Genomic DNA, 19,805 nt, shown 5'->3' with positions numbered 1-19,805 from the left:
GAGGGGTGGAGGAGGGGCCCGAGCGCGGGATGCCCGGGTTGTGTGCTGGGGTCTGAGCCACATCCGGGGCAGCTCCTGGGGAGATGCTCCCATGGCAGGAGGGGACACATGACCCAGGGCCGTGCCCGGGGGGACGGCTGCAGTACCCAGGACCGAACACGGGCTGGGGCGATGGCCGAGGGTACAGCGCCCAGGGGCCCCTGCTCACCCGCAGGGTCGGTAGGTGAACACTATATAGCTGTCCTCGTCCGTGCGCTCTAAGAAGGTGACACAGGTGTGCTTCTCCCAGTGCCTCATGGCCTGCCGGAAGACTGCCCTCTGGCTGCCTGCGGGGACAAAGGAGGCCAGGCTGTCACAGTGTCCAGGGGGCTCACCTCCACCCTCCGCTAAAGAGTCAGCCATTCATCAGACAGGCAGAAGGCACCACTCACACCACCGCGTGTGAGGCTGCTGGGGCGGGGGGGGGGCCTCTACCCCCAACCGCCCCCACAGCCCCCAACATCATGCTCACCAGTGAAGTTGCCCCCAATGACAAAGGGGATGACTCCATCAGGCCACACCCGCTCTGGTCTGGACGTTGCTGCCCGCCGGCTCCGGGACCGGCTTTTCCATCTCCCACGGCTTCTCCTCTGAGGCTTCATACTAGTGTTCTGGCTGTTGAGGGTAGAGGAGTTTCCTGAAACTAAAAAAGGAAGCCATTGGTAGCAAGGGCATGAAGGGCAGGAGGAAGCAAATGACAACCGATCCTCATTGTCTAGGGGTTCTGTACCTGCCCACTCCCTAAAATTTGTAAACCCCCCCAAACCAAGACCATCAGCTCTTTCATGGTCACTGGCTGTGATGCAGAGCAGTGAGAAATTTGAGTCACCCAATGTATATGACCTGGGCTGAGCCTGAACAAGAGGACAGGCTGCCTCCCTATTTCAGCTCATTCTGTAGGTAAGTATCTTCTTCATAATTTAGTTAGCGCCACTTTTTTTGTGTTTTTTTTTTTTTTTTTTTGCATTTTTATGCCTTTTCTTGGTGATTTCACTGTCTAAAATGACCCTCTCCCTAACTCCCAAGTGCAAGAGGGCTGGGATGTATATAGAGAAAATACCTGTGTTAGATAATCTTCATTCAGGCTTGACTTACAGTGCTGTTGACCATGAGTTCAGTGTTAATAAATCAATGACATAGCAAATAAGATGTCTTTAAATAGAAACACATATATGACTTGGTTATGTGTTAACAAGTTGATGAAAATGTGACCAGAAGCTTGTAGGAACTTAACCTTGTATTTCTCCTAGGAGTAATGGCTCAGAATTCACTAATTCAGTGTTTGCAGTGACTTTAGGGAAACTAACTATAAGGTTATAGTTATAACCTTATAACTATAAACTGTAACTGCCATGAACAATAAGAATAGACTACAAGTAAATAAGAGAACAGAGGTGTACTCATTTCCCTGGACCTACAGGGAACCTGAGACTAGGAAACATTCCTGCTCAGCTAATGAAAGTGTTAGTCGCTCAATCATGTCTGACTCTATATGACCCCGTAGACTATAGCCCACTAGGCTCCTCTATCCATGGAATTCTCCAGGCAAGAATACTGGAGTGGGTTGCTGTGCCCTCCTCCAGGGGATCTTCCCGACCCAGGGATCAAACCAGAGTCTCATGCATTGCAGGCAGATTCTTTACTGCCTGAGCTACCAGGGAACTTTCATAATTGTGGAGCATACAGAACTTAATGTCTTCTTTAAGAATTCCCAAGTACAGGTCCTCATTTGACACAGTAGCTCTCATGCTGGACTGGGCAAGTGTCACTACCTACATTTGACAGATAAGGAAACTAAAGCCTAGGACTTGTCCAAAGTCGGATGGTAAGTGGCAGGTCCAGGTGATCCAAATTTCCATTCAGCTTTCCCCTTGTCTTTCCCCTTATCCCATGTCTCCTAGTCCCCCCACTAAGGTCAAATAAGCCTTGCCAGTTATCAGGCTACCAGGTCACCCTCCAGTGCCAGCTGCTCACTGGCATAGTTTGACCTTTACTCCATGGACTGCCCAGCGAAGATCCTCCCTCATGCAGACTGGACAACTACCCAGCACCACCAGAGTATGCCCAGAACAGGCCCCACTGAGAATCCCCCACTTTGGCAAGGGGAGGGTTATCTGTGAGCAGGACCACAGTGCAGAGCAGTGAGAAGGCTGGACAGAACTAAAAGAGCCCAGGGCCTCGACCCCACCCTCCCCTCCCCCATTCACAAGTGCCAGGCTGGCTGGGAGGTGCTTGGACCCACCGCTGACCTTGAAGAGCTTCAAGTCCAGCTGGGGAGAGAGAAGTATAAACAAGTCATTGCAGTGTGATTTGACTTGTGAGATGCTAATAGTGTAAGCCCAGAGCAGAGAGAGCACAGCAACTGGTGGCCTGGTCATGCCTGGGAGACGATCAGGGAAGATTCTCTGATCAGGAAGATCAGAGAAGCTCTTGAGATAGGCCATGAAGGATGCGTAGAGGCTTGCAAAATGGGAGCAGGAGGAGAGGCCAGGAGGGATTGTGGGGTTGAGCAAAGAACTTGGGATTTAGAGTGTGAAGGCTTGGGTTCCTGTCCCAGTTCCGCCACTGACTAGCTCTGGGATCTTGAGTAAGCCACCTCACCTCTGTGACTCTTGGTTTCTGTACAGACAGTCTCTGATTTACGATGGTTTGACTTACAGTGTTTTGACTTTATGATGGGACGAATGTGATCCACACTCAGGAGAAACTACACTTCAAAGTTTGTTTTTTAAGTTTCCTGAGCTAGTGATAGGCAGTATCCTCTCCTGAGATGCTGGGCAGTGGCAGCAAGCTGCAGCTCCCCACCAGCCACACCATCGTGCTGGGAAACAACCCACACATTTGCAACCATTCTGTACGCAGACCATCATTCTATTTTTACTTTCAGGACAGTATTCAATAATTACATGAGGGATACATCATTTTATTATAAAATAGGCTTTGTGTTAAGATGATTTTGCCCAATAATAGGTGTATGTAAGTGTCCTGAGCACCTTTAAGATAGGTTAGGCTGAGCTAACCTATCTTAGTAGATTTGGTGTATTAAAAGCATTTTCAACTTCACCTATTTTCAATTTATGATGGGTTTATCAGGATGTACCCCGTCTTGGCTCAGATAGTAAAGAATCTGCCAGCAATGCAGGAGACTCAGGTCTGATCCCTGGGTTGGGAAGATCCCCCAGAGGAGGGAATGTCTACCCACTCCAGTATTCTTGCCTGGAGAATTCCATGGACAGAAGAGCCTGGCGGGGCTGCAGTCCATGGGATCACAAAGAGTTGGACATGACTGAGCAACTAACACACTTTGACTTTTTCACACTTTCAGCCCAATCATAAGGTGAGGAAGATCTGTGTCTGTAAAGTGGGAGTTGTCCTGACCTACCTTTGAAGGTGGTTGGGGACAGTCAAGTTAGAAAAAAGTACTTTTTGAAAGTACTTCATAAACTGTAAGCAAAAACAACATGGGTGCTTAGCTTTGGGTATGTCTACACTTGCCACGGTACTGGGGAAGGGATAAAGATACACTAGGAGAAGACAAGCCCTTATGCTGGATTCAAGTTCACCACCTCTGTCCTGGGAGGGCCTGGCTGAGAACAGAGGCATTCCCTGTTTCTCCAATTCTGGAACCCGTTTCTGGGACAGAGGAGGGCTGGCCTGTACCCAGTGTACCTGCAGCTTTGATGGAAGACCTGCGGGTTGCACGCTGTCTGAGGTCCGCAGCCTGCTGCACTTGGAAGGCCCTCAAGTCCTCCTCGTCCAGGGCGATGTCCCCAAGGAAGGCAGCTGGAGAGAGAAGAGGCAAGGACAGTCAGTCGCCCTGTGCAGCACTGACTGCCTGACCTGTGGCCACTGCCCCGGCCCTCACTGCAACTGTAATCCTCAAATGCCTTCTAAGGAAGAAGAGTAGTGGGGGGCCAGCTTTGCGGATCTTTTGGGAAACTCAAGCTCATTTTTCAGTTGAAATCTCATCAAAGCTGATGCTCAGCCTCACCAGACTCCTCAAAGACAGGGTCATTTCATGTATTCCATCATTCTTTAGCAAATGCCTAGTAATGTCTCAACAGTAAAGAATTCAAAGCAGAAGATGTAGATGGGGGTTGGATCCCTGGGTCAGGAAAATCCCCTGGAGGAGGAAATGGCAACCCACTCCAATATTCTTGCCTGGAGAATCCACAGGCAAAGGAGCCTGGTGGGCTATAGTCCGTGGGGTCACAAAGAGTCTGAGCACACAGTAAGCACCTACTGTGGGCCAGGTGCTACTCTACTGTTGAGCAAGACAGAAGTGGTCCCCACTCGCTTGTAGGAAACTGACCTTAAAGATATACAAGTAAACAAAAACAGAGCTGGAGAATTCCAGGAGGGGATGGGTATTCCCAACAAAATCAAAGGCGTTAAGAGGACAGAGTGTCTACTTTGGGGGTCCATAACCTTGGCATTGTGTTGGGCATATGGAATTCGCTTAACAATTGCCATTTCAATTACACTGAGGGGGACCCTATGAATAAAAATGGGAGCAGGAAAGTGTGGTAGGGAAGTCAGGACACCTGATGGGCTCAGAGGAAAAGGTTTAACAGTGATTCCAGTCTGAGTCTCAAGTCCCCTCTCGGGAGGGAGAAAGATCTGGGGGAAAAGAGTCCCCCACCCCACAGCGTTTTGATTTCTGGTGCTGTGGGAGAGGTTTCCTGAGGGGTGTATGCCCAGCCAGCAGTGGGATTGCTTTGTCATATGGCAGTTCTATTCCCAACTTATTTTAAGGAATCTCCACACTGTTCTCCATAGTGGCAGTACCAGTATGCATTCCCACCAACAGTGTAGAAGGGTTCCCTTTTCTTCACACCCTCTCCAGCATTTATTGTTTGTAGACTTTTTGACGATGGCCATGCTGACTGGAGTGAGATGACACCTTATTGTGGTTTTGATTTGTGTTTCTCTAATAATGAGTGATGTTGAACATCTTTTCATGAGGTTTCTAGAGGGATGGACTGAACAGTCTGCTTTCTGAAAAATACAGGGGGAGCTGAACCCTTTGGAAGGTGCTCAGATGCAAGCTTCCACGCTGGGCTGCGGTATGGGAGGCAGGAGGCGGCACTGGAGGTGGAGCAGAGAGCAGCCTCCCGCAGACCCACCCACAGCGACATCTGCTTCTCATCCCCAGTGCTACAGAGGCCTGGAGAGCAGCATTACACAAACTGTTCTAACCTTGAGGCCTTGCACACAGGTTTTTCCTCACCAGCTGGCCCACTGGGTGGACACACACATACACACCCCTCTAGTCATCACCACAGCATCATACACAGGGGTCAGTGTTCCGCCAGACTCATGGTAACATCCACACCTGTGCCATCCAAAACAGAGCTCCAAAAGTCACACAGACATTCCTGCACACACGAGCAGCACCCACACCACCCCTTCTGGTAGTGGCAGGCACTCGATATACATTTGTTCAAGTCAAGTGTCATGCTGACATACTTCGGGCTTGCAAACATGTGCCAACAGACACTCACTCTTCGACAGGTGTGACCTGGAACTGGATGGGCAGAATGTGGAATGACTTTATCAGTTGTCTAGGCCAGTGTCCCATTTTATAGATGCAGAAACTGAGGCCCAGAAGGGCAATGATTTAATGGAGATCATGCTGCTAGTCACTACCAAGGCTGGATTTATACCTCAGGCCTCCCAATTCCCAGTCCAGTGCTCACTGCACTCGAGTTCGTCAGCTTGTAGAACCCACATTCTAAATTGTTTGTTTAGTTGCTAAGTCATGTCTGACTCATTTGCGACCCCATGGACCGCAGCCCGCCAGGCTCCTCTGTCCATGGGATTTCCCAGGCAAGAATACTGACATGGGTTGCCATTTCCTTCTCCAGGGGATCTTCCCAACCCAGGGATCAAACTCCCACCTCCTGCATTGGCAAGCAGATTCTTTTCTAATGAGCCACCAGGGAAGGCCCATATTCTAAATACATATACACAAAAATACTCATTCAGAAACACACATCCACCAAAAAATATACACATCACAGACAGTCCTAAAACACATGCAGAAGCTCCAACACACACAAACCAACAGCAAGTTCCAAACCCTTTAAGCCAGTAATAGTAGCAATAATGACACCTTATGTAAATATCTGTTGAAATTTGCCTGGTGCTTTCCTGTTGACAAAGTGCTCTCACATTAATGAATTCATTAATCCTGGCCCGCCAGGGATATTCCCAATAAGCCAAACTCCAGCCATACACTTGCCAAGGAGCATCCCATTACAAACTCTTGGAGAAATAACCTAGTGGTTAGATTTGAGCCCTCCTCCCTGACTTGAGTGGGCTGGGAAACGGTGGCTGAGTGGTAAAGAATCTGCCTGCAATGCAAGAGCCAGGTTTGACTCCTGGGTTGGGAAGATCCCATGAAGGAGGGCATGGCAACCCACTTCAGTATTCTTGCCTGGAAATTCCCATGGATAGAGGAGGCTGGCCGGCTACAGTCCATGGGGTTGCAAAGAGTCGCACACGACTGAAGTGACTTAGCACGTGCGCTCACGCCAGCCCTGACTTGAGAGATCAGAACACTTGAATGTGAGATGGGAAACGACTTGGCCAAGGTCACCAACTGGTAAGTGGCCCAGAACTTCTTCCTCCACATGGGAAAGATTTTCTTACTGAAAACATCTTGGTGGCCTTGGCTCAGCAACTGATGGGACAGCAATACAAGGTGCTTCTCAGCTGTGGTCTGAGCAAGGACATGGGATGGGAGACACACCCCACGGAGGTGGTGGCGGGTCCTATGTGCTAAAGTCTACACAGGCACCCAGTGCCACATGAATGCCCCTACACCTCTGCTCTCTTTGCACCTCTACACGGACACTGTACCCTCAGGCTCACACAGCCACAACCATAGGCATCACAAGGATACAATGTGACTGGATATTTAAACTCATCTTCGGACACAGCAGCGAAGAACAAGGTCTTTGGAGTCAGACAGATCTGCTTTGAATCTGCGTGACTACCCTCTCACTGACAAGTCACAAAAACTCTTCTAAATCTCAATTTTCCCCTACATAAAAAAGGAGCTAATAAAAGAATCTGTCTCCCAGGATAACTGCACAAAATAAAGCATGTAAAGAGAGCATCCAGCACAAAGCCTGGAGCATAGTAAGCACCCACTAAATGGCCACTGTTAATATCACCCCAATAAGAGCCCCATGGTCTCAAGGTCAGCTCTCTACTTTCAAGGCCATACAGTTTTCACCCACACAGGCCTCTGGGCTCATTGAAACCCCTGAGAAGCAGAACATTTCATTCCAAGTACAGAGGCCACAGAACTGTGCTGGCCTGTGGGAGCAAGGCAGTATGGAGGGCTAGCTGAGCAGAAGGCAGGACCAGTCCTGGGCTAGGCTAGAGGCCCTGGGCTAGTCTAGAAGTGGAGCACTCACTGTCAGCAGCGGCCAGTGGTGTGAATGTCATGACTGAAGAATGCGAAGGAACCAAGGCGGGAGGGTTGATGGGGTGGGCAGGAGACCCTTATGGCCGGGAGCTGAAGGCCCTGACCATGCGCAGTGCCCTCCAGGGCAGTTAGGGAAACTGGATTCTGGAGAGTCCAGGAAGCCCCTCCTCACCCAGAAGGAAGGGTCAAGGTCAGAGTAGTAGTTGTTTTCAACATGGAATCAAACGTTTTGTTTTGTTTTCAGGCTATAAATCAGCCAGGGGCATTTATGAATGCTCCATAGCCAGTCCCCTGACCTCAAGCAGGATATGAAAGACATCAAGCTGCATCCCTTGAGCACATCCTTCGGTTGGCCTTGGGACTCCACAGAGTCGCCTCCCCTTTTGGAAGGACGGAGAGGAGCCTGGCTGGTGTGATACAGAACCATGTGTACCAGGCGTCCTACACAGGTCCCACCCATCACACAAATGCAGGCTTCTAGCAAGCTTCTAGCTGGGGGAGGACATGCTTAAGCTCCTGCAACTGTCTGTGTGTGTGTTTAGTCACTCAGTCATGTCTGACTTTTTGTGGTGCCATGGATAGTAGCCCACCAGGCTCCTCCGTCCTTGGAATTTTCCCAGGCAAGAATACTGGAGTGGGTTGCTATTTCCTCCTCCAGGGGATCTTCCCCACCCAGGGATCAAACCCAGGGTCTCCTGCATTGCAGACAGATTCTTTACCACTAGTGTCACTCGGAAGCCCCCCTGCAAGTGTTTGCATGTACTTAATCACAGCCATACATTTACACACAGGGGCATATGAGCACATACACATGTACTCAGGAGTACCCACACGCACAGTTGAATAGACTTGCCCATAGAGCAGGGACACACCCACAGACGTGTAAAAACACACTAACTGCTTCCCTGTGCAAGTCCCAGTGTTTTCAAATACACAAAGAACTGTATGTGCACACCCCATTTCACAGGCTACACCCCCTCACTGAAGGAGAGGGGCACCTTTAGAAATGGAGAGAGGAGAGGAGAAAGGGAGAGTAGCTGAATCCCTTGGCTATCCTTAGGAGGTCTTTAGTGGCCTGAGGAGTGATGCACTCTACTGCATCCCCTCCTCCCCCAATATCTTTTCCCAAAATCCCTGGAGAAACTAGAATTTCTGGAGCTTCTTCTTCCAGGGGAGTCCCAATGTTTCCCCATTCATCCCGAGTCCAGGAAGATTATAAGACTTTTCCTCCTTCCTTGGGGCACCGAAAAGAGAAGGTGACTCATGGAGCAGGGGTATAGGTGGGTGGGTGACTCATGCAGCGTGTCTGGAGGGGGGAAGTGGTCTGGCAGGAGAAGGAATTGCTTCTCAACCTCCAGAGCCTATAATCTACTCCTCTGAGGCCCTGTGAAGTCCAAATCTGGGTTACAAAGCCCCTGGGATAAGGATGGTGAGCTACTAGACCACCTGGCCTCCCCATAGCATATCTCTGAGCTGCCAACTGAGGCAGAATTAAGGTCCTTGCTGGCTCAGGAGCATCCTGTGGGCTTCTCTGCTGAATGGAGCAGCTGCGTCCCAATTCTTGCCTCTATGGTCTCTCCCAGAGCCCTGAGTCATCTGGAGCAGAAGGAACTGGGAATCTTGGGAAACGATTTCCTTGATGGTTTGGCATCCCAACATACAAAAAATGAGGGCTGAGTCGCAATCTCCCTGGGAGAGAAAAAGAGGGCTTGGTGGAAACGGCTCTGAGCACACACAGGCTATTTTGGCTTCCTGCCCTTTGCTCTGGTCTTGCCAGAACCTCTCCAGGGTCTCAAGGGTCTTAATTCTGTCCTTACCGCCAACAGTAACCCCAACTCTGACAGTCAGAAGAAGGAGAAGGAAGAGAAGGGAGCTGGAGAGCATCAAGCAGGTACAGCCAGGTGCATTCAAAGGAAGTCAAGTCAGACACCATCTGCCACCAGCATCTGGAGGTCAGGGCTCAGCTGGGGCAAGAGGTGACGGCAGGCAGGAGAAGTTAACACAAACAGAGGGAAGAATCTGGGGACCTGAGGCCCGAGGGTGCTGATATGGGGTCTTAGGAGTCAGGCAGGAGGGAGGAAGGGCTGTACCAGTCACACTAAGGAGGGAAGCCCGCTCCAACCCCAAGTCTTGGCCTTGTCAGGCTCTCCTGGCCACCCCTAGGTCTGGCCCAGCTCCCCACAAGCCTCACTTCACCCTAGTGGAGAACTTGCTCCAAAGCCTTCGTTTGAAGTTCCAACTCAGCTAGCCCCACCCAGCCAGCATGAAATCTGAGACTGGGATGGAGCCCTGAACCTTCCCTGCTCCAAAAAATCGCTCCAATTTCCAACTGGTAGTGAAATACATCAGCCTGGCTTCCTTCCTATTCTTTAAGGCCTTGTCCAGCTCTCTTTCTCCATGAAGATTTCCCAAGCCTTCCCGGCATGCTGTGATCACTGTTTCTCTGCCAGCACCACTACCATGGGGCAAGAGGTTCCTTGAGCCTTTAAGGGCTTCCCTCCAAGGTGGCACATAAGATATCTTGGTTTGTGCAGTTGGTTCATCCACAGATGTCTTGTGCCCCCTTTGGACTGTAAGCTCTTTGAGGGCAGGGAGCCTGGCTTATAATTCTTTCTCTCACAACATCAAGACCATGGCCTGGGACCTTTCTGTAATGGAATTCTCCAGGCAAGAATACTGGAGGGGTAGCCATTCCTGTCTCCAGGGGATCTTCCCCACCCAGGGACTGAACTCAGGTCTCCTGCATTGCAGGTGGATTCTTTATTGTCTGAGACACCAGGGAAGCCCAAATGCAGGCCAGTTGAATGAAAATGACACAGGACGGGGTTAGGAAGCTATTCTCTTTTCCTGAAAACCAAGCCCATTTTCTCAGGAAAAAAAAAAAAAAAGTAAGTGTGTGAGGCACAGAAAACATGGGGTAAGCCACCAATGTTTATTTAGTGCTTCCTGAGTGTTAAGCTCTAATACACATTTTATATGTGTTCTCACATTTAATCTTCACCACCAACTCTACCGAGAAATGTATTATCAGTTCCATTTTACAGGTGAGAAAAGCAAAGTCCAGAGATGATAATTACTGTTCCCAAGATGCTACAGCTAATGAGTTGTGGGTCCAGGATTGAGAGCTATGTCTGCCTGCCTGCAAAGCCCACACTCTGGCCACTTAGCCTTATGTCCACCCCAAGCCCAGTGAGAAAGATGGAGGCTAACGTCTGGTTTGCTCACAGCCCAGCACGGGTGGAGGAGGAAGGATTTCGGCTTCGGCTTCTCCTGCTCCCACTGGAAGGTCCCTTATGCCTGTAGTTTGCTCTGCTCCATCACCCGAAGAGGGGTCCCCTGGGTCAGAACCAGAGCAACCTGACCCCCTGTCCCCCGTGCCACCCACAGGTATGTCTAGAATTCCAAGCACCCCGAGTCATTCCCCTGGCCCTGGCTATTTGCAGACAGTCTGAAATCAGAGGCTGGAAGTCGAGGAAAGGTTCTGATATCTTATGCCCTGTGTGTTCTCTTGTCCATGGCAGCTTGTTCAGGGTCATCCGATCAGGCAAATGGCTGGAGTGCAAGACCATCTGGTCACTCTGGTAGGGGGGAGGGGGGGAATCCCTCTGGGCCCAGCAGGAGTGAAGGGGTTACACCAGGTCTTCATGGACAAAGAACACACACACACACACACCCTCTGGGGCCCTGACCTGGGCTAATTAACCTCCAGTGTCTGCAGGATGGAGAGAGCTGATATACAGTACCTAAGTTCCGTTTTTCCCCCTTTCCACCACCACTTGGCCTTGGCAGGGGCCTCTGGCACAGGGGGACAGAAGTCAGTCCCAGTCCTGAGCTGGCTTCTCTGACTTTTGACAGCTGTCTCTGAGGTCTCAGTAAACTGCTGCTGCTGGTGGGGAAATGGGATCCCCAGGGGGCATGATCTCAGAGGATCCCTTGAAAAAAACTTTCTTCCACTTGGACTGGGTGGGTGGGGGGTGGGGGTAGGTCTCAGGAGACCTGCTTGGAGACTGAGGCCTCCCTGAACCCAGCCGGACAGATGTGTAGCCCCTAGGGCAGCCCAGACAGACAGGATGGAAAACACCAGTGTGCTGGAGCCCCGGATCTGGCAGAAGGGAAAACTGCGTGTGCACACACACACACACACACACACACACATACACACACACAGGAGTTTGGCCGGAAAAGTTTCCAGTAGAAGGAAAAGCCTCCTTGGCCACAGGTTTCCTCCCGGTATCCCGGGAGGAACCCTCCTGGGGTCACACCAGAGGTAGCCACTGGGCAGCTCACACCAATCGCAGCAAAACTTCAGTCCCTACAATTCCCCCAAACTTCCCCCCTCCACTCTCTCCCTCTTTCTTTTGTTCCCCACTGCATTGCCAACCAGGCAGCTCCCAGCTTCCCACACCGGACTGTCCTCCCCCGAACCCTCGAGCAGCCGGCGCCTCCCTCCGGGCCCCGGGCCGCCCGCGCCCGGCCCTGGCGCCCCGGGGACCGGCCGGCGGAGTCGGGGGCACCTACCCGCCTTGCAGGGATCTTTGTAGTTGAGGGGCTCTGCGTCGTCCTCCTCCCCCAGGTCATAGGTGTAATCGGCCAAGTCGAGCGGCCGGCCGGGGCGCGCGAGCAGCAGCAGCCAGAGCAGCAGCGGCAGCGGCGGACGGGCCACGCCGGGCATGCTGGCGGGCGCGGCGGCGGCGGCGGCGGCGGCGGCAGCGGCGGCGGCGGGTCGCACCCGGACGCGGGAGCGGGCGAGAGGGGAAGCGGAGGACTGGCGGCGAGGGGAGGGCGCTCCCGGCCGCCCGCTCTCCCCCCGAGCTCTCCCTACCTCTTCCCCTTCCCTCTGCTCGCCCTCCCTCCTTCCTGTCTCCCGCCCCCTCTCCGGCCCGGCTTCTCCGCTCTCCCTTCCCTTCTTTCCGTCTCTTTCCTTCTCTCCCTCCCTCCCTCTCCCCCTCTTTAGGGAAATGAGCTCGCTGGAGGGCGGGTTTTCGCCCGGAGCTCGGCCCCCCTCGGGGCCGGGACGGCGATCGGCCGGGCCGGGACGCACGCCAGCCGGAGGCGGGGAGGGCACGGAGCCGGCCGGCCTGGAGGGGGCTCGGGCGGCGCGGGGCGCGAGGCGGCGGGGCCGGGGAGGGGGCGCCGGTCCCCGGGGTGTCCGGCCCGAGCCCCCTCCTGGGCCTCCGGACACGCCGTCGGGTCGATCGTGCAGCCTCCGCCCCGCTCTAGCCCCCCTTGTCTCGGATTGCGTTTCCCCGCCTGCGGCTCTCGCTGTCTCCGGTTCTCGGACCCTCGCTCTCGCCCATCTCGGTCCCTGTCCCTCTAGTTCGGTCCTTCGGTCTCTCGCCGTCTCCGTCTCGCTCCCTCCCTCGGGAGACGCCACTGGAGGGCGCCTGGAGCCCGCGGATTGCTCCCCAGTCTCCTCACCCTGGGATCGGGGGAGAACGGGAAAGCCGGCTTGGCGCCCCCAAGGCTCTAGCCTTCCCCTGGCCGGCCCCCACCAAGAGCCAGGCTGTGAGAGGACAGACGAGGTACACCCTTCGTTTTGCAATCAGGATGCTTTAATCTTTGGTGGTAGGAGCCCCCTTGGGCCCTAGGAGCTGCTTCTCCTCTGCCCACCTCCTCCCACAGTCCCATTTCTGCAGGGCCAGTCCCAGTGGTGTCGACAGGATCTGCTTCCTGCCAGTCTGCACAAGACCCTTTGCTCCTGGATCTCCGCTGTCCCTCTGGGGCTTCCTGAGGCCCTGGGAAGCGAAGAAACACTGTTTATTATGTGAGGGAGAAGGACTGGAGGGGATGTTTGTGAAACCCTCCCTCCCTGGAGCTCTGTAGGTGACCCCATCTTGTTGGGTCCCCCAGTGCCTGGTCAGCTGACATGAAGAGGTGGCCCAAACCGTCCCGGGCTGCGTCTGTTCCCGTGCCCTGGAGGTCACACCTGCTCACCTGACCAGTCCTAGGTGTAGTACAGGGGCACCTCGCCACACAGGGTGCTCACGGTCCTGCCCAGGAAGGCCAGGTCCCCAGAGAATGCTGAGCCAGCGTCATGGCCCTGCTCCTGGCCCAGCTTCGAGGAAGGCACTTGGGGCTTGGCCTGGAAAGAGCATCTGGTTTGGAGCCTGGGAACTGAGTTTCTGTCTCACCTGTGGTCCTTATCGTGGGACCTCAGGTGTGCCAGGCAGTCTCTCTGTGTAAAGAAGGTGTTGTGCTAGAATCAGAGCCCCCAGGGGGTATGTGGGCTCAGCTAAGCCAGCAGCTTGGCTGCAGGGTGGGGATGGGGAACTTGGCTAGGAAAGGTTCAGTGCAGGGGAATCCAGGGAGGACATTCACCTGGCAGTCCACGAGGAGCAGCGTTTTACAGGTGACAAAATCATCATCTAAAATGCTCCTGCCAGCAGCCCTGGGAAAAGCCAACCCACTCCCTCTTACCCATACACCCACCTGGAAGTTCTGCAATTTTCTGGTGAGAGCCTCGAGACTTGGGATGTTCTGCGGAGCCATCTTCATGATGTAGCAGCAGGTTCCGGGGGCTGGCTTGTAGGCAATCAGGAGCTGGGCATGGGGACATACAAGAGGGTCAGTTAGTAAGGTGCTGCCTAGCTCACTCCCAACTCTAGGCCATCCCCCTCTAGGTTGGGCACTGGAAGGAGTCATACTGGAATCTGGGGCTTAGCAAAAGCGCTGGGGGTGGGGAGAGATGAACCTGTAGGAAGGCCAAACCTGAAGAGGTCTAGCACAGAATTATCACTGGTTCCCTAGCCTTGGGGTCAAGAGGTCCGAGCATACCCACCCGCTGGTAGTCATAAACCACAGTGCCAGTGGAGCCAATGGAGAAAGTGGCAGTGGTTCCCACACGCTCACTCAGGGCCAGGCGTTGCTGTGCTTCTGGGCCTGTGATGCTCATCTCTAGAACCTAGAGGAGGGCATCGTGCTGCCTGGCATTCCTCTTTCCCCACTCATCCCAGCAGCTCATACCCACCCTCAGTTCCCTTTGTGCTGTGCTATGCTCAGTCACTTCAGTCATGTCCAACTCTTTGAGACCCTATGGACTGTAACCCTCCAGGCTCCTCTGTCTATGGGATTCTCCAGGCAAGATTACTGGAGTGGGTTGCCATGCCCTCCTCCAGGGGATCTTCCCGACCCGTAAGAGATGGAACCTGCATCTCTTATGTCTCCTGCATTGGCAGGCGGGTTCTTTACCACTAGCACACCTGGGAAGCCCCAGTGTTCTTTACTCAAATGCAATTCTTTCTTTCCTGGGAGCTCAGAGAGGCCCAGGGAAACCAGGCACTGGAGGAAACAGATTGTTCAACTGTGGGGTGGGGGCTGGTGAAAAAGCCCAGGCTAAGTTTGCCACCCTGTTTCCCTCTGTCCTTCCCTGAGGTGTCACTTGCCTCCTCGCCTCATTCCCCGTGGGCAATTTGCTCTCTGCCCACCCCATCCCAGGGCCTCTATCTGACCTGCCCTGTATCCACTGCCCACCCCATCCCAAGCCTACTCACCATCTCTGTATGTTTCTGGCTCATGTGAAGGCCCATGAGCAGGGCCCCTACGATCACCACGACAACAAGGACCACAACCACGACCACGATGAGAAGGCGTTTGATGTTCACGGGACAGCAAGGGATGAGGAGCCGGCCCCCAGGGACTGCTGTGTAGTCCTGACATGTGGGGCAGGCGGGGAGACAGGTATGAGGTCATGAAGATGCCCCTTCTCCCTGCACAACTGAGACACCCTCCCACTCTCTCCCAGGACTGAACAACCAATGCCATGGACGTGTAGAAGAGGGCTGAGCCGGTTAGAGGCTTCCTGGAGGAGGGGGCCTGGATTCCAACAAACTCATAGATGCTTAGAAGTGAGGTCTAGCTTGAACAGATCCAAGAGAGCCTGTTTCACCAGTCTCACTTCCTGCTGTTTCCTGCACACCTCTGACATCCCAGCCACACCCATACCCTCCAGTTCCCCTCCAAATCCATGCTTTTAGGCGTATGATCCCTTCTTCCAGCAATGCCTTCCTCCTTCTCCACCTGGTGAGCTCCAGCTTGTTCCTCTGGAGCCAGCTCAAATGTTAGTTTTTCTGCAAAGCTTCCTGTGACTTCCTGCATAGTGGCTCCTTTCCCGTGCTCTCTACAGTCTTTTCCACGGACCCCTTTGATGGCTCGCAGCCCCTTGTATGGGAATTAGTGGCTGCTGAGTCTGCCACTCCGAGTCTCTGTCATAGTGGTTGGTGTCCCTGTCTTAATTTAGCACAGTCCTAGGTTAGTTGAGTGAATGAATTTGGGTGAGGAAACAGGCCCAGAGAGGTTGGAGGAGGTAGAGCCCATCGTACACAGATACACTCTTGCACATGTACACACACACACATACATGTACACACGATCAGACTCACCGGCGGGCTCTCCATCAAGACCTCTTTGCTGCCCACATCCATCTTGCTGTAGACACCTTCCCTCCTCATCTCTGAGTACGACGAGGGTCTTATATGTGCCAGCATGGACACAGGACAGAGGTAAAAGACCCAGTCCCTGTCTGCCAACCAAGCCCTCAGCTTTGAAGCCTGTTTGTTCCTGGCCCTTCAGAGCCAAGGGCCGGATAAGCCAGCTGCAAGAGCGCCTAAGGGCCCTTGGCCCTGGCGCGTGAGTCCTGTTGGCCCCAGGGAAAGCAAAGCTGGGTGAGCTGAGCAACCTTGCCCTTGAGAAATCTACACCTCTCACCGTGGGTGTCTTCCTGGCGTGCTTACCATTCTTGCTGGCACCTGCCCCTGCCATCTTATGGCTTTTCCTGTTCTTCTGCCAGGCTGAACCTCTTCAGCAACCAAGGGCCAGACTCAATGGGTCCAGCACACTTCCCAACAGATTTGCCCCCAGACTTGCCTCGAAATTGCCCCTGGAGCCTAAGCTCCAGGAAGGGGAAATCTTGTGGACCCACAGGGACAGTACCAAAGGCACGAGGTGCTTTGGCATCAGTGCAGGATTTCATAAATGGTTCATAAATTTCCTGGGAGTGTCAGATTTTCAATTCAAGTATACCTGCTTTGCCTACTCCCACACATCTTGTACCTAACCTCAGACATGCCCCTGGTCATTCTTTCCCAAATCCTGAAAACTGTCCCTTCTAGTTATACATTCTTACTAACATGCAGTTTTTCTTTCTTTGTATGCACTTGTTTGTAAGCTGAAGGGTTTTTCTTTTTAACTTGGTTTTACCTTTTTTGCATTTATTTTTAAGTTGTATTTATTTGTTTACTTTTGCTGTGCTGGTTCTTCATTGCTGCTTGTAGGCTTTCTCTAGTTGCAGCCAGCAGGGGCTACTCTCTAGTTGCAGTGCATAGGCTTCTGTTGTAGAGACGTCTTGTGTTGCGTAGCACTGCCTCTAGAGTGAGTTCTCAGTAATTGTGGCACACCAGCTTAGCTGTCCCAGGGCAGGTGGGATCTTCCCGGACCAGGGATTGAATCTGTGTTCCCTGCATTGGCAGGCAGATTCCCCACCAGGGAAGTCCCTGCAATTATTTTATGCTGAATTTATTTTCCAGACCATACATTTTTGCTTCTTCAGTTTCTTCTGGGACAGCTTTCTCTTCTGCACAAGTTCCTGTGCAAGTTTAGGAATAACTGGCTCTTTTCCCAGTCAGGATCATCTCTGTGTGGCAGGGGGAGTCCCACAGGGGTTAATCCGACTGTGAGCTCTGCAAAGTTCTGTGCGGCATCTTGGGGGTTTATTGACCACAGAATCCACATTGAAACCCTTCAGTTCAGCATTACTGTCTGCATTTTTAAGCACGTGCAGCAAAACTCAGCATTCTTTTTGGGTCGCCAACCCTATGTTTAGCCCCGCTGTTTGGCTTGGGCACATCAACCAGCTCCACAGTTGGAACAAGGGCACAGCACACATTGCTTCTCTAAAGTGACATCCTTCAAATACTTGGTGGCTTTAGGGATATACATACCCTTGATAGCCTGTGCCGTTTCATGAATGTTCCTAAAGTGAACACGAAGATTTGAACTTCTGGATTTGCATGTTTCTGTGGGTTTTCTGCATCAAGGGAGCAAACCATTTTCAGAGATCAAGCTGGAGGGTTTTTTTTTTTTTTTGGCTGCACTGGGCACTTGAGACCTTCTATCATAATTGTGGCATCAGGATCTATCTCCTTGATCAAGGATTGGACCTGGGCCCCCTGTATTGGGAGTGTGGAGTCTTAGCCACTGGACCACCAGGGAAGTCCCAAGCTAGAGACTTTTGATAGCAGTTCCTCACCTGACAGTTATGCCCAGACAGCCTTGCACAGGGCTGGTGGTGGTGTCTGATGGGGGTCCCCATCTCCTTGTCCTTGAATCAGCCCACTTGCTTAGTGCTGCCTCACGCCCTACCCTCTCAACACTCTTCTTTTTATATCCTCTGTTCCTGCATTTGCCCTGAGGATGCTCTTACTCAGATCTGAACCGCTTCTGGATCTTCTTCTTCTCCTCTCTACCCCTTTCCTGTCTCTTTCCCCAAAGTCGTCTCTGTTGCTTTGTAGTAATAAACCACGTCAATTAATGACTGCCTCCTTTCTCTCCAGCTCCCTCTATTTGCTGGGCCAAGTGGTCTCTACATTGCCTTCACCTCTGAACTTTAACTCGAGTGTAAGTCAGAGCCCCACACCTCACTCCTCTCTTGGCCTCACCCCATTCTTCTTGTACTTGAACTCCAACACTTCACCCCAATTCCTGTCCCTTGCTGGGCACCCCCTCCCACCTTGGCCCTGCCCTTCAGTCACGAGCTGGCCCCCAGCTCTCCAGCCCTGGCAGGTTCCCTTGTCTCCACAAGGACCCCCTCTCCAGCTGGAGAGCCTTTAGCCTCCAGGTTACACAACGGCATGGCATCTGAGCTGAGAGTCCCAGAAGAGAAGCTCCGGAAAGGAGAGACAGAAGTGTTTGTTCCCACCACCCTCCTCACCTCCAACTGCTGCTTTAAATATTTGCCTAAGCCTCTAGCAGCAAGTGTCCTAGGAGGAGGGAAAGAAAGGGATGGGAGTCCAGGAAGAAGGAGGGAGGAGAAACATCCTTCTGGGGATTGTATGCAGCCTCAGCTGCTGCAGGTGCCAGATGCAGGAGACAGCCTGCCTGCCGTGCCCACCCCTGCTGGCCTCAGGGCCCCCACTCCCACCCCGGTTGTCCTGGCAACACTGGGATTGATTGGCTGACTCGCACGTACTGGACCTGAGCCAGATGGGCAGTGGGCCAGCGGGAGAACCAAGGAGAATGGCAAGCATCTTGGGGGTCCCTGTGGGCATCCTGGGGGTGGGTGGGGCATGATCCAGCTGTGGGGCTTGTTCTGGTTCTGAGCAGGCGCTGTGCCTGGAGCTTGCCAGCATCTCTGGCTGCTGGGGAAAGTCTCCCCTGCCGGCTGCCGTTAGGCTGTGGTTCTTACAACTTTGTTTTTATCCCTTTCTTTATTAATTCATTTTTGCCTTTTTGGAAGTTGGGGAAGGAAGGGTGTTCTCAAGTTTCATAAGGGAAATTTACATGCTGGCACTGACATGGAAGGTCTTGGGATTCTTTTCTTCCTTCCAGAAAGGGTCAAGGGACCTTCAGCTGAGCATGCAGGTTGTCACCTCACCTCCCCCCACATTATCCCAGCCCTCCGCTATAGGCTTTTCACTTTTTGGCCTTTATTTAGGCCATTTCTCCTTGCTGGGAAGCGTACCTTCAATGCCTCTTTACCTCTCTGAATACCACCCACCCTAAAAGACCAGGCAAGAGCCAGTGGCACCCCCTCTGTGCTCCCACCCTAACCCACAGCACCCCTTCCCTCCTGCACGTTCACCTGCCACTTAGCAGGCACCGCTGTCCCCTTCAGCTCTGTGGGTGTTTTGTGTTGCCCTTCTTCCCAACCAGGCTGCCAGCCCTTGGGACCAGCCCTGAGACCATGCCTTCCCGAGGCTTCACACAGGGCCAGGCACATGCATGCAGCCAACCTGTAACTCTACTCGGTGATAATGAGACTGTCACCAAACATGACAGGGCTCCTAATGAGGGGTCAGTAGTTTATTCCCTCAGTATGTAGAAGACACAGTGCTTCACTGATAAGCTCAGCTCTGGGACCATGGATAAGTCATTCTGCCTTTCTTGGCTTTAGTGTATTCATCTGTGGGCTTCCCAGGTGGTAAACAACCCACCTGCCAACGCCAGAGACATAAGAGATGCAGGTCCGATCCCTGGGTCACGAAGATCCTCTGGAGGAGGGCATGGTAATCCATTCCAGTATTCTTGCCTGGAGAATCCCATGGACAGAGAAGCCCAGCGGGCTACAGTCCATGGGGTCGCAAAGAGTCGGACACGACTGAAGTAACTTCGCATG

The 19,805-nt window shown here is 52.9% G+C and overlaps 2 protein-coding genes across 6 annotated transcripts in view; both read right to left on the bottom strand.

The window, feature by feature from the left end:
• BMP1 (bone morphogenetic protein 1) overlaps nt 1–12,306 on the bottom strand; it is a 47,441-nt gene extending 35,135 nt beyond the window's left edge. For 2 of the 3 annotated variants that reach the window (XM_024996250.2, XM_024996251.2), the window contains exons 1-4: nt 11,996–12,244; nt 3,709–3,822; nt 512–682; nt 209–326 (exon numbers count right to left, since the gene is read on the bottom strand). In XM_024996250.2, coding sequence (XP_024852018.1) covers nt 209–326; nt 512–682; nt 3,709–3,822; nt 11,996–12,149 — 557 coding nt within the window. In that variant the 5' untranslated portion in view covers nt 12,150–12,244. Of the gene's footprint in view, nt 1–208; nt 327–511; nt 683–3,708; nt 3,823–11,995 lie in introns of all 3 variants that reach the window. The other variant, XM_059889488.1, reaches the window with a different exon arrangement.
• A 701-nt stretch (nt 12,307–13,007) lies between these two features.
• Nucleotides 13,008–19,805, bottom strand: SFTPC (surfactant protein C). 3 transcript variants are annotated; one of them, XM_059888962.1, is made up of 6 exons: nt 19,624–19,805; nt 14,968–15,126; nt 14,256–14,378; nt 13,907–14,017; nt 13,412–13,559; nt 13,008–13,212 (listed from the first exon to the last, which is right to left on the bottom strand). In XM_059888962.1, exons 1-5 carry the CDS (start codon nt 19,702–19,704, stop codon nt 13,422–13,424), a joined length of 612 nt encoding a protein of 203 aa, XP_059744945.1. In that variant the 5' UTR covers nt 19,705–19,805; the 3' UTR covers nt 13,008–13,212; nt 13,412–13,421. The 3 variants fall into 3 exon arrangements, with proteins under 3 accessions (XP_059744945.1, NP_776887.1, XP_015328059.1); NM_174462.4 differs by lacking the exon at nt 19,624–19,805 and adding an exon at nt 15,856–15,922; XM_015472573.3 differs by lacking the exons at nt 14,256–14,378; nt 19,624–19,805 and adding an exon at nt 15,856–15,976.

The sequence above is a fragment of the Bos taurus genome, chromosome 8, assembly GCF_002263795.3.
Source record: "Bos taurus isolate L1 Dominette 01449 registration number 42190680 breed Hereford chromosome 8, ARS-UCD2.0, whole genome shotgun sequence".
Lineage (NCBI taxonomy): Eukaryota > Metazoa > Chordata > Mammalia > Artiodactyla > Bovidae > Bos > Bos taurus.
Note: the sequence above shows the minus strand (reverse complement) of the source record. Positions and strands in the feature narration are given on the sequence as shown.